At 34.0% G+C, this 15,285-nt stretch overlaps 1 protein-coding gene across 2 annotated transcripts in view; it reads right to left on the minus strand.

Annotated features, from left to right (window-relative positions):
- Nucleotides 1-15,009, minus strand: part of LOC126738015 (integrator complex subunit 6) — a 169,288-nt gene extending 154,279 nt beyond the window's left edge. For both annotated transcript variants that reach the window (XM_050443175.1, XM_050443176.1), the window contains exon 1: nt 14,775-15,009. In XM_050443175.1, the coding sequence (XP_050299132.1) occupies nt 14,775-14,824 (50 nt within the window). In that variant the 5' untranslated portion in view covers nt 14,825-15,009. The remainder of the gene's footprint in view (nt 1-14,774) is intronic.
- Between the last annotated feature and the right edge of the window lie 276 nt (nt 15,010-15,285).

A 15,285-nucleotide genomic window follows, 5' to 3' on the forward strand; every position in this document is an offset into this window, starting at 1 on the left:
ATTCTTTGAGTCACAAAGTATAGTCTACATGACTCTCTTTGTGTTATATTGAAAATAAAGCGGACTGCTTTTTTTTGATGAACAAAAACTAAGTTTAGTAAGCCCTGATTAGCAACACCCCAGAATGGTATACCATACCTAGGGTGGGACTCAAATAATGAGAAGTAAACTGTGCGGGCTAGTTGTTGACCCAATTCCTCCCTTACCACTCGCACAGCAAAACATCCTGATGAGAGCTTCCTTCCTAATGATAATATATGGTTTTTAAAGCATAATTCCTGGTCAATTAGTATACCCAAAAACTTAGATATTGTAGTTTCTGGTAATGCATGACCATCTAAGAGAAGACCATTTACGTCACATTTAAACCCAATGATGTGAGTTTTACAGAAGTCTTACAATTTCTTTCACTTTCCACAGGATAGATCTGTCGTCTGCAAATAGGGTGAATTATCCAGAGATATTCAGTTTGACAAGGTCATTTATATAAATTAGGAACAATATTGGCCCAAGAACAGAACCCTGAGGGACTCCACAATTGATTTAAGGGCTGATGATCTCCCATCCGAGTGCACAACTGATTGGCTTCGACCTTCAAGGTAAGATTTAAACCATGAGGGTGCCACTCCACGAAACCCATATCTTTCCAGCTTAGATAGTAAAATTCCGCGATCCACGCAATCAAATGCCTTTGACAGAAAAAGTTTGAATAAGACATTACTACATTTTTAAAGACGGAATCTGTAAATTGTATCCTGAGTACTTTTAGATGAGTGAAATCCGAATTGTCTTGGTTTAATTTTAAGAGATTGAAGATAATCACAGACTTTTTTTTTTGACTAGCTTCTCTATGACTTTTGATAAGGTTGGAAGTAAGGAGATAGGGCGATAGTTCGACGGATCATCGACTTCTCCTCCCTTATAAACGGCAAGCACCAGAGAAGACTTTAGGCAAGCAGGAAACACACCTTCCGACCAAGAATGGTTAACAGCCATAGAGAGAGAGTCAAGGGTCTTATCAGGCAGTCGCAAGAGCACTTCAGGAGAGATATCATCTTCGCCACTAGATCTTTTGTTTTTAATTTCGGAGATTATTATCCTAATTTCTTGCCGGTTTGAATGATAAAACGCGAATGTACAAGGAATAGAAAGATCTTTAAGAAAGGGGATCTGAGGTAGATGTCATACTTTGGGTTAGGTTATTAGCTACATTACAATAAAAGGTATTTAAGTGGTCTGGATTAATATCAGAGTTAGAATGAGATGAGTTTTTGCGAAAATCATTAATTAATGACCAGCTCTCCCTCTTTTTTATTTTTGGCCTTATTAAGTCGTTCACTGTAGTACATTCCCTTAGCAGACTTTATGAGTTTCCTATAAATACTATGATAACTATTACAATAATTAATAAATATTACATTATCGGTGAATTTCTTCACATAGTTTAAGGAACGTAGATTATTTCCTGACTTTTTCAAACCTTTAGTAAGCCAGAGCTTATTCTTTCTGGTGTTTTCCTTAATTAGTTGTATTGGAAACGCCTTAGTAAATACATCAGTTAACATCCTGTAAAAGTCATAAATAGGATCTGAAGTAAGACTTCCATTATATTTATGAATGGATTTAATCAGTGTTATTTTTGATGCATTAATAAGTTATAATTAAGTTGAATTACTCTTTAAGGGCTATTTTAATTACCTCAAAAAAGAGTTTAAGAAAAAGAAAATTAAATGTTGCAAAATATTGTAATTTTTTTAAATTTACTCTCTATTTGTCTAAAAAGTGTCTCATTGATCCATGGCTTTTGTGAGTTGACTCAAACAGATTTTAGTGGAATATATTTTTCTATAGCCTCTTTTACTACATGCTCAAATCTTTCAAATTTGCCCTTTTCTGAATTAATTGGCTGTTGCATAATAAAATTGTTTATAATTTTGAGTGTAAAAGTTTCTTCTTAAAATTTTGTTTGTTGGTCTTGGAAGAAGCTTTATCTGAGCCTTGGCGGTGATAATAACGTAGTCGCTTTTTCCTATAGGGGGTTCTGACTGAACATCAAGTCATTAAAGTAGTTTATTGATGTTAGTAACCTTACAGTCTTACACAAGTCATGAAATTTAACCAAAAAAAAACAGTGTATGCAGAAGTTAAAAATACAGTTTAATGCCAATTGAGAGATTAAAAGAAAAAAAAATACAAACCTATAAGTCATTACACAAATTTAAAATCAAATACAAACAAAAACATATAAATATAGGCAAAGAATATAAGCAAGTACAAAGTTATGACATCTTAACAAGAACATAAATACTGTTGCTGAACAAAGTTATAATAGTAATAAAAAAGTACAATAAAATTTAACAAAAAACTCTGTCAAGATCTGAGCACATTTGTCGTTCATTCAGAGGTGTGGTTATAAACCTATCATAGCGGAGTAAAAACGCCGGTGAAATGTTTCAAAAAATTTTTTGAGCGTAGAACCAAATGTGACCTATGTAGCATTATCCAGAATTTCATTGGTCATCTAAAATCTCAATTCACGACATCCTCAGTTGGGGCTGACTCATTTTATAACAAAAAATTCGTAAAAAATGACGGATTTATAAAAACTTACTTTTTAACATATAACTTGCGATATCTTTACAGGTGTTCCAAGTATTGAAATATTTATTTTTTTATTGAAAAGAATACACTTTTACCGTTCCAATAGTGTATTTAAAGTTTTTAAGATCATCTCTATTTTTTGTGAAAATAACTAAGAAATGTGGTTATTATCTTTCCCGCATTGCTTTTTTTAATAATCGAAAAACTTTTTTGTTTTAAGGAATTTTTATATACTTTCAGCGAATGAAATGTAGCCACGTATCCAAAAAAGTTTTCAGAAAAAAAATTATCAAGTTATGCTCTATACTTTTTGAGATATTTAAATTTCAAATAAGGCGCGGCCGACCGAGTGGAGCGCGACTGCATCTCGGGACGAGCAACAATAATACGACAGGGCGATGCGATGTTAAACTAGAAATAAAAACGTTGTACTTGTGGAACGTATTTTTAATTTTAATAGTCTTAGTGGAAGAACATAAATTATTATTATTAACTAATTACTACATAAGAAATATAATATAAGTGTAGAATATTTTCCTTTCAAAAGTGCCTAAAAACAATAAAATATTATTACTTATAATTTTTTGCTTAAGATTTTTTTTGGTTTACCTTGCATTTAATATAAGTCAGATTCCGAATCTGTATCTTCACTTATAATTATTGTGTTCGAACAAGATTTACATTTGTACTCAGCACAGCATTTTAATCCCTGAGTAACACAAATACACCTGCTGTTATTGCGGTTTTTATCTGAGCAACGAATAGACAAAAGCTTTCTTAAATTATCAGGCACAGGATCTTGGATTGATAAAACAGGTGTCCAAAAATTGTCCTCTAATATCCAGCCGTACTTACTGGGATTTTCCAAATTTTGTTCAGATTGAAAGTTGCGAATTTTCCTTTTTAAAATATCAGCTGCGTTATGTAAAATTAATTGCACATTACTGTTTTCGATCCTACAATAATTTTCCTCGTTTGCATTATCCGATTCATCTGAAAAATACTCTTCTTGTTTCTGTGAAGTTTGTGGAGATTTTTTAATTTTATTTTTTGTGGCTTGAATATTTCTTTGCGATATGTAGTGAGTATAGCAGCTTTTGTGGTTTTTGGCATCGAAAGCAAACAGATCTTCGAAGCCACATAATTTTGATATCATTATTATATCATTTTTCTGTTTGGCTGCCTCAATTATTTTCTTATGCGTATGTTTTCCAGAACCTATAAAGGAAAATAGAAAAAAAATAGTAAAAAAACTGTTAAGGTTAAGGTCTTATAGCTGTACTAGGAACTAGAACAAAAAAAAATATAACTAAACACTAAACCATAAGCGGAATCAATGCTAATTTAAGATTGCGAACTGCTGTGAAATTCTCCCAAATATCAACGATTTTTGTACGAATTTCGCCTTATTTTACATTCGAATGAATTAGAAAATCCGGGCCTCTCCGGACTCGCAAAATCAACCAAATGGACCCACAGTAACCTTAAACAATCCCGACTACCATACCAAGTCTGACATAAAACGTTTAATACAATAGGATAACTTGTCAATTTGATATTTTTAGGTTTGAGTAAAAAATTGTATCGAATGGATAAACACGGTTTAAATTATTATCAGTTCGTTTAATTTTATTACCTTGTTTGAAATAAAATTTTACTCACCTGTTTGTACCAAAGCTAACTTTTCCTTTTTTTGCTTAATTTTTCTAGGTCCAGTTTTGTTACAAATTAAGCACATGCTTCTTATATCAAATGAACCAGTGTTACTTCTAGTGGTTTTAGAGCAAACAATTTCCTTGTCGGTTGTACTAGTGCTGAAGCAATATTTATATTACTACTATATGTTTTTCGGCAGCTTTTATGAAACTTAATTTTTAAAGTACTATCTAAAATAGCTTGCTTCCTTTCTAAAATGTGTAGTCCACAAGTGTCCAGTCTTTTCTCAGCAGCCTTACAGATGGTTTGTAGGCCCTGTTTTGTCGGTTTATGAACCACCGATTCGTCTTGTAATTCATCAATTGATTTTCCACACAAAATGCACTCCATAAGAATGAATGTCTTTAAAACTATTAGTTAAAATAAATATAACTAATAATATAAATTATACAATACGTATAATATATTTTATGTATACTTACTTCACAGACAATTTTTGGCACAAAAATAATTTTTTCATAAACTCGAATTCAGTAAATAAACAGGCTAAACGTTCCCTTCAATTAGTCGATAGTCAATAGTATCTACTAACTATCTTTATTTTTACGAATTTCAACAAGACATTTAAGAATGTATATACAAGGATTAAACTTTTTAATTCTATGAAAAATGGTCTACAGTGCTCCCTAAAGTGAAGATTTAAAATCGTCCTTAAAGCTCTCTTCCGGAGTCGAAACACTCTTAATGAGTGAGAAGAGTTACCCCATAAAATTACACCATATGAAATGTGTGAATAAAAAAATGCATAGTATGCACTTAAAAGACCGCCTATATCCATAAAGCATCTAAGCTGTCTCAGAAGAAATATGCTTGAAGAGAGTTTTTTGCATAAGCTATTTACAGGGTGTCCTGGTTCATGTGGGAAATCTCTCGGATCCAGGTAGAACATCATCACACATCGAAAAATAATACCGAACGTTCCTATAAAAAAAATTCCTACAGGCCTTCTTTACGAAGATACAGCCTCCTAAAGGACGCTGCTGGAAATTGGTTTTTCATAAATTACTTTTAAACTACCCGGTAGAATTTAATACAAATTTTAGGTGATAAACACTATTAGGGACCACTTAAAATGACATCCTTAAAATACATTTACCTTGTTTACTTTACCAGGGGCGGACTAGGCTGTACACTTTAATGCGTATATTTTTAACACCCTGTATGTTAATGTCTAAAAAAAATTAATTTGGATACCTTGAACCCGAAATTTCGATGTAAGTCATTTAATTTAAAAAAATTCATGTTCCTAAAAATACAGTGGTGTCCTAAAAAATACTTTTACAAAAAAATAAAAAAAAAAAACCTATGATGAGTGTATGTTTTTAAATTAGAAAAAACAACTTACAAAAAAATGCCAAAAACCAAATATGTAAACAAAAGTTAAATTCTTCAATACGAGCAATAAACAATTATTAATTATTAAAAACTTCATAAGTAGGTTCGACGTGGGCTCCATGAACTCTAACACATTCGCGGGCACGACGAATCGAGGACTGCTGCACTCGCCACAATAACCCAAGATTGTTTTTTATATTATAATAATAATAATAATAATAATAAGCTTTATTTCCAACAGGTTACATATACCCAGTTACAGGAAAATCAATTAAATATATAAATGTACGAATGCATGAATTGTATTAGATTCATGCAACTAAACTATAATAGAACTACAAAAGAATTGCTATATAATAAAAAAAAAAAAAAAAAAAGTAGTGAACTTGAGAAAATAAATAATAAAAAATCAACACTAAATTAGGATAAGAATCAAGAATTAATTTAAATCAAAAGACCAAAAAAAAAAAAAAAAAAATTAGTAAATAAATGTATTCAAGCTAAAAACTAAATAACCAAAGACTAAATAACCTAGCCTCCCCCACCAACCATACGCAGGTGATTCAAGATAAGTGCCAAGTCATCATGGTGAATGTCACAAGAATCAGCAATAGTGTTAAAGTTTTGACACATAAAGTGAATAGGACTCTGGTACAGAATGTTGGACCTGGCTGTGTCCAAGTTAAAAACTGGACACTGTCTGGATCCTAGGCGTGGTATATGAAAGCAAATCCTTTGCAAAAGGGATGGGCAGTCAATTTTATGGTTAAGTAAATTAAACAAGAATTTCACCGAATGCATCTCTCTCCTCTTCGCAAGTGACCGTTCAGTATATCTAGAGAGCAGCAGGTTATGGTCAAAACCCCTTGGAGGATAGACTCCATCATCCTTAAATGCCAAACATTTAAGGAATCGCCGTTGGACTGATTCTAATAGGTGAATGTGCTGGTTGTAAATGGGAGACCAAACGAGGGAGCAGTAGTCCAGCCTGGATCTAACAAATGCATAGTAGAGCGTTTTGGCAGTGGCAGTGTTCAAAAAAAGTTTGCAATTTCTAATAATAAAGCCTAGCATGCGAGTAGCTCTAGAAACAGTATCTTCGATGTGAGGGATAAAAGAAAATTTTTGGTCAAAGGTGACTCCAAGATCCTTGAAACAGGTAGACCTTGCCAGATACTCTCCATTAACTGAGTAATTAAAGGTAATTGGACTTTTGATACGAAAGTAGCTGGCCACATTACACTTGGAAACATTAAGGTTAAGCCGATTCAAAGTGCACCAATGGTGTACAGCATTCATGTTCTCTTGCAGTAGACCACAATCTGCTATAGAGTCAATCCTATGGAAAAGCTTTAGGTCATCAGCATATGCTAACCGAGAGCAATTGAGGGTGGAGATCAAGTCATTAGCGAAAACGTTAAAGAGAAGGGGGCCCAAGTTCGAGCCCTGAGGAACTCCAGAGGTGGGTGAAAAACAAGCAGATCTAAAGCCTTCGACCACTACAAACTGAGAGCGGTCAACTAAATAGGAGTTAAGGAGCTTTATCAAGCGATCGGAGAATCCAAACTGGCGTTCAAGCTTATTTAATAGGATGAAGTGGTCAATCTGGTCAAAAGCCTTTTGAAAGTCTGTGTAGATAACATCGATTTGACTTCTATCGTTAAGTGCTTCGCACACAAACTGAGAGAAGAATGCTAGGTTTGTAGTACATGAGCGGCCAGAAACAAAGCCATGTTGATCGTTGGCCAGCATGGACTTAACCTTGGGAAAAATTAATTTATAGAGAGCCAACTCAAATAACTTTGAGAAATTGCACAGAATGGATATAGGGCGGTAATTCTCTATTGTTCCAGCATCGCCCTTTTTAAAGATAGGGCAAACTTTAGCTTGCTTCCAGATATTGGGAAAAATACCTGTGTTAAGGATCAGATTAAAAATGTGGAGCAGAGGGTCTGTAAGTGCAACAGAGCAGTCCTTAGCTAAAAAACTAGGAATTAGATCTGGGCCAGAGGTCATTTTGCTTTGCTTGGATGGCAATGGAATGTAATTCTTTGGAGCAGTTCTTCCCGAATATCGACTAGGGTGGAATACACCAAGGTTTTGAGGTGACCCCATAGATAAAAATCTAATGGCATTAGATTGGGAGACCGAGGAGGCCAAGCAACAGTCTGAGCAAGAGGTCGTCCCCTACCTATCCAACGGTTTTCAAAAGTATTATTTAAGTGGTGTCTTACAGCAAGGCTAAAATGGGGTGGGGCTCCATCATGCATAAAATACATATCTCGGCGGGTTGCAAGGGGCAAATCTTCTAATAAATCTGGAAGATTGTTCTGGAGGAACTCCAAATAGTTCTCCGTTTACATGTAGTGGCAGATAGTCCAATCAAAAAATTGCCAAAAATTCCTGCCCAGATATTTATTGATTGGAATTGAAGTTGATGATGAGAAATAATAGTATCACGGGGATTTTCATCAGCCCATACATGCGAGTTATGTAAGTGTTCAATTCCATTTTTGGTAAACCCTGCTTCATCCGTAAAAAGAATCGTGCTGATAAAGTTAGGGTTATTTCGCTGCTGATCTAACATCCAGTTTGCGAAGTGTGTTCTAGGAGCAAAATCTGTGGGCAGTAGTGCACCCACTTTTTGTAAGTGATATGGGTACAACAGTTGTTCTTGAAGTACCATATGTACTGCGCTGGACCAGATGGGATTCTGGCATTCTTCCTAAAGAAATGTGTTTGTGTTCTTACGAAACCAATACTGTTCATTTTTAACAAATCTCTAGGTACTGGTTCTTATCCCACTCTCTGGAAGAGAAGTTTTCTAAAACCCATTTTTAAATCTGGTAGTAGAAATGAAATTTCCAATTATCCGGCTGTGTGTAACCAATCTGAGTTGCCAAAGCTGCTTGACTGCCTGGTCAGTCATAGGATTGCCTGGAGTTTTAAATCTTTATTTAATCCTGAGCAATTTGGATTTATAAAAGGCAGATCTACTGATGCTAATTTGGTGCTGTATGTCAACTATCTCTACTGCTGCTTGGAGAAGGGACTTCAGGTTGACTCAATATATACAGATTTTTCCAAGGCTTTTAGGCTGATAGGGTTAACCATGGGGTACTCTTGCAGAAGCTTAGGGCTTTAGGTATTGTGGGGCCTCTTCTTCAGTGGATCTCAGGATTCATCAGAGGTAGAACCCAGATTGTTAATCTTGGAGGTACATGTTCCTCTGAAATTTTGGTGCCATCTGGGGTGCCACAGGGCTCTCACTCAGGTCCTGTTTTGTTTTGCCTCTTTTTGATTGATTTAGTTTGGAAACTTAAAAATTGTTGTGTGCTAATGTTTGCTGATGATGTGAAGCTATTTAGGCCTATCACATCCTTTTCCAATGCTGTGCTCCTGCAAAAAGACCTTAATTTGTTCTTTGATTGGTGCCACTTGAATAGAATGTCCCTTAATATCAATAAGTGCCATAAGATTACATTTTCTAAGCAAAGAAACCCTATTGCTTTTCTTTATAAAATAAATAATGTAGCAATTGGTGTCAAAACAGAGGTTTCTGACTTAGGAATATTTATTGACTCCAGGTTGTCTTTTAAAAGTCACATCAATCAGGTGACTGGTAGGGCAATGAAAATGCTGGGTTTTATCCAACGGTCTACAACTGATTTGTCTTTGTTTACTTTTAGATTACTTTATTGCTCTCTTGTTAGGCCCATCTTGGAGTATGGCTCAATTGTGTGGTCCCCGTCATATAACTGCTAAGTTGAGCAGATTGAAAAAACTCAAAATAAATTTTTAAGGGTGGCTGCTTTTAGATGTGGTTACAGGAGATAGGAGTATTACTATCAGTGGGTCAGGGATGACCTGAACTTACCCACATTAGAGTCACGAAGAACATTATGAACATTATACTTGACTTATGTTTTATGCATAAGGTTTTAAATGCTACTATAGATTGTCCCGAGTTATTGTCTCTTTTTAAACTTAGGGTGCCTTCCAGATTGAATAGACAATCAGAAATATTTTCAGTCCCATTCCACCATACCAATTATGGTATTAATGAGCCAATTACACAAATGGCTCAAAGTGCTAATGGTCTGTCAGGACAGATAAGCTTTTTTGACTCTAGGATTACATCTTTTGAGGGGCAGTTAAAGAATATTATTCCTATGACCACCATTATTCTTTTTTTCTTCAAAAAATCCTAAAATTGCATTAAGGAAATTTAATAGTATTACCTCATTAAGTGGAAAACAGAAACCTACCAGTTTCCCTTAGACGTTGATCTATACGTTGAAATGTTTTCTGATCCAGAATAATGTGATTGGGAAATCTTTCTTCGTACAATCTTTTTGCTTCCAATGGATTACAAGACCATATATGTTGACAAAGATTAGGTTTAAATGATAGGTATTTGCTAAATTTGGAGTATAGCAACGTTTGTAACAATAATGCTTTCAAAAATGCAAAAATTCGGATAAATAAATCAGGTGCAATACAATTGGTTTACATTATTTTTTTAGTTTTTTTTATCTTAAGAATAACAAAAAAGGAATAAACGTATAATAAATAAGAAATATTTTGTAAAAGTATTTTTAGGACACCACTGTATTTTTAGGAACATGTATTTTTTTTTAATTAAATGACTTACATCTAAATTTTCTGGTCTTCGAATAACTGGCGTACTTATCTCATTTAAAAGAAATTAAAAAAAAAACATTGGCTCATTTATTTCTTTTTTCTCCAAAATGGTTCATTTTATAGATAATGAACAAGAGTACCTTTTTTTTTAGCCTAGGGTTCAAGGTATCCAAATTTATTTTTTTTAGACTTTAACATACAGGGTGTTAAAAATATACACATTAAAGTGTACAACCTTGTCCTAGTAGTAAAGTAAACAAGGTAAATGTATTTTAAGGATGTCATTTTAAGAGGTTGATCACCACTTCAATAGTGTTCATCACCTAAAATTTTTATTAAATTTTACCGGGTAGTTTAAAAGTAATTTATGAAAAAGCAATTTCCAGCAGCGTCCTTTAGGAGGCTGTATCTTCGTAAAGAAGGCCTGTAGGAATTTTTTTTATAAGAATGTTCGGTATTATTTTTCGATGTTCTACCTGGATTCGAGAGATTTCCCACATAAACCGGGACACCCTGTATATGGACAATAATAATAAGCTTTATTTCCAACAGGTTACATATACCCAGTTACAGGAAAATCAATTAAATATATAAATGTACGAATGCATGAATTGTATTAGATTCATGCAACTAAACTATAAAAGAACTATAAAAGAATTGCTATATAATAAAAAAAAAAAGTAGTGAACTTGAGAAAATAAATAATAAAAAATCAACACTAAATTAGGATAAGAATCAAGAATTAATTTAAATCAAAAGACCAAAAAAAAAAAAATTAGTAAATAAATGTATTCAAGCTAAAAACTAAATAACTAAAAACTAAATAACCTAGCCTCCCCCACCGACCATACGCAGGTGATTCAAGATAAGTGCCAAATCATCATGGTGAATGTCACAAGAATCAGCAATAGTGTTAAAGTTTTGACACATAAAGTAAATAGGACTCTGGTACAGAATGTTGGACCTGGCTGTGTCCAAGTTAAAAGCTGGACACTGTCTGGATCCTAGGCGTGGTATATGAAAGCAAATCCTTTGCAAAAGGGATGGGCAGTCAATTTTATGGTTAAGTAAATTAAACAAGAATTTCACCGAATGCATCTCTCTCCTCTTCGCAAGTGACCGTTCAGTATATCTAGAGAGCAGCAGGTTATGGTCAAAACCCCTTGGAGGATAGACTCCATCATCCTTAAATGCCAAACATTTAAGGAATCGCCGTTGGACTGATTCTAATAGGTGAATGTGCTGGTTGTAAATGGGAGACCAAATGAGGGAGCAGTAGTCCAGCCTGGATCTAACAAATGCATAGTAGAGCGTTTTGGCAGTGGCAGTGTTCAAAAAAAGTTTGCAATTTCTAATAATAAAGCCTAGCATGCGAGTAGCTCTAGAAACAGTATCTTCGATGTGAGGGATAAAAGAAAATTTTTGGTCAAAGGTGACTCCAAGATCCTTGAAACAGGTAGACCTTGCCAGAGACTCTCCATTAACTGAGTAATTAAAGGCAATTGGACTTTTGATACGAAAGTAGCTGGCCACATTACACTTGGAAACATTAAGGTTAAGCCGGTTCAAAGTGCACCAATGGTGTACAGCATTCATGTTCTCTTGCAGTAGACCACAATCTGCTATAGAGTCAATCCTATGGAAAAGCTTTAGGTCATCAGCATATGCTAACCGAGAGCAATTGAGGGTGGAGATCAAGTCATGTTATACTCTATTTCAGAAGTGTATAGAGCAATAAACTGGGGAATTCCGTTCTGTTTGGCTACATTTCGTGGTAGTTCATAGGCGCAGGTACTTATAATATTTATGAATTTAATTTTCACGGATTAAATGCCTTTATTTTGAAAGAGATTAAATACTAAATAAATACTTTTAATCCTTTTGTATAGGTACCTATCTTTTAACGCTTTGTAACATGCAAAAATGGGGTCAGGTAATATATACAGACTATAAATACTTTTAAATCATATTTTAAACGTTAGTAGTCACTGCTACGCTGTAGTGTAATCACAATATTATTATCCCAATATTTAAAAAATGGAGGTATTCAGTCCAACGAAAAGATGTACTAAAAATTCTCCACTATCGCTGAGTGAAAAAGTTATTATTTTAAATGTACATGATTGCATAAAACACGATTACCCTAGTTTTACTGTGCAAGAAATTGTTGAAAAATGTTCTCGAATGAGTGGAATTGGAAAGTCCACCATTTTCAAATTGTTGCGGGAAAGAAAAGTAGCAGGTCAAGTGGAATCTCCCAAGCAAAAGCCAGGACGACCTACAAAAGTCCTTGATGAAAATGCTAAATGTATAATTCGAAGAAAAGTTCACTCTTTTTATTTTAAAAAGGAAATACCCACCCTAGACAAAATTTTAATGGAGCTTGGCCGAGATGACAGTCTTCCGTTGATAAGTAGAAAACTTTTATGGAAAACTTTAAAAAATATGGATTTTGCCTGGGAAAAGCATAACCGCAAAGCACTTTTACTGGAGAGCGACGAAATTGTTTGTTGGAGACGACAATACTTGAGAAGTATCAAGCAGTACCGCAGGGAGCAAAAGAAAGTTTTTTATCTCGATGAGACGTGGATTAACGAAGGTTATATAGTCCAAAAAATGTGGCAAGACAAAAATATAACCAGTGCTCGCCAAGCTTTCATAGAAGGCCTGTCTACGGGTATTAAAGTACCTTCGGGAAAAGGAAAAAGACTTATAATCACACATATTGGAAGCGAAGAGGGATTTTTAAAAGAAGGTCTGCTAATCTTTGAGTCGACTCGCACAGGAGATTACCATGAAGACATGATCTCAGACGTTTTCAAGGACTATTTTGGTGAAATGATAAAATTTCTTCCGGCTAATTCGGTGGTGGTTATGGATAACGCAAGCTATCATTCACGGCGAATAGAGAAGACGCCAACTTCAAGTTGGAGAAAGCAAGAAATTATCGATTGGCTGACTGCAAAAGGTATTGCGTTTGAAGCAAATTTGATAAAAAAAGAACTGCTGGCAATAGCAAACTTACACAAAACTCGTTTCATGAAATACGCCGTGGAAGATATAGCCGAAAAATATAATATAACTGTACTGCGCTTACCGCCATATCATTGCGAACTAAATCCTATAGAACTGATATGGGCGCAGGTAAAAGGATTTGTAGCAAGACAAAACACGACTTTTAAAATGAAAGATGTTAAGCTACTGTTTGATCAAGCCATTACGGAAGCGACACCAGAGAATTGGCGAAAAGCAGTCCAGCATGTAATTAAGCAAGAGGACAAAATGTGGGATCTTGACAACCTCATCGATCAGACAGTCGATCCTTTAATTATAATGTCAAGAGGTGATGACAGTTCGTCAGATGACGAAGAAGACTACAATCTATTATAATTTAAAATTGTTATACACTGTTCAAAAAGTGCCAGATCCAAAAGTGACATTTTCAACTGTTTTACTCTACATATTATGTTCAATAAATTTGTGAAAAAAATATATTATTCCATTTAAACAAAAGTAACTTTCTAAAATAAAATAGCATTTAAGTACATTAATTATAAGGTAAAAAACAAGTCCCAGTTGCACGCCTTTGGCGAACCGTTTTCAATGTTTATCAGTGGGTAACAATGGGCAAAACTCATAAATTGACCCAAAACCGGGTGGCACTACCTGCAATCAACGAAAAGAAAGAATTTTACATTGAAACTAATACCCAACTAAGGTAGTGGCATAAAATATTGGTGGATCACCAGGTACCACTTTTGCATACCTAATGAGGTTTTATTGCTCTACACACTTCTGAAATAGAGTATAGCCATGTTAGCCCATCATCCACAATCAAATGCAGCAATTTAACACACTCTCCGCCTTGGACTTGAGGATTACTTGACACAATTAGCTTCTGAGTTTTGCCTTTGTTCAAGCTAAGTTTATTTCCCTCAAACCATTTCTTGGCCCTTGATATAAAAGAAGTCATATTGGTTGAAGGAAACTAAATCTTTGACAACCTTTAGATCAGCCCTAAGAGGGTATTAACCACAAAATCATGTTATTCACTACAGGAATATTTTTCATAAACATTTTGGTCAACTGTTGTATTGTTTTATGTTTAATATTTAGGGCATTAGTATATCAAATTTTTATTAGTTTTGACACTTTTCTTGTGCAGTTTAATTTTATAGTTTTATTTCATAAAACATTTGAAAGATAAATGTATCATTTAGTGTAGTGAACATTTATCTTCAATTCCAACTCATTATATGTAATGTTTATTTTTCAAATATATTTAAATTTGAATAACTTACCTTAAAATTAAAACATTAAGTAAAATGTGAAATGTTTCAGAAAATAATAAAGAGCAATAGCAAAAATAAAGAAGGTACCATAAAATGTCTCTTGTTTAAAATTCTTTAAAAAGAGCGAACAACGCTAATTTTTAGTTTATTTTGTGGGAAAATTTAAAAATAAACAGTAATAAATACCTTTGAAACATGGAAGCTGAGGTATCAATTAGAAACACTATAATAGTCATCTTGCTGCAAGTATGGTAGCTTTCTTCTTCTGAAAATATTTATGAGCCTATATTTTCACTCTACATATATAAATAAAACGTAATATGATAGCTAGAAAACCTCTAAGAACTGCTAAAAATTTAAAAAAAAAACCAAAAACGTGAAATGAGCACAGTATTGGCAACATTTGACATAACGAATTGACATATTTTTGTTTTGATCACATTGATATACGACTTCCAATGAAAACGATCTATTAAAATAATGGAGGGATAAATTTATAAAGCAGGGGCGCGTTCAGAAACGAAATAGCGATGGCTACCTTGAGCCCGGTAAGGTAATTGTATGACGTCATCGGAATGTGTGTAGCGACCAAATTATAGTCCGCGCTCCCTGTTATTTAATCAATATAATGCCCGTATCTCCCGAAATTCCCAAAAGATTTGGATAAAACTTTTTTCTATAATAGATAATAAATATC

Source organism: Anthonomus grandis, chromosome 6 (assembly GCF_022605725.1).
Source record: "Anthonomus grandis grandis chromosome 6, icAntGran1.3, whole genome shotgun sequence".
Taxonomy (NCBI): domain Eukaryota; kingdom Metazoa; phylum Arthropoda; class Insecta; order Coleoptera; family Curculionidae; genus Anthonomus; species Anthonomus grandis.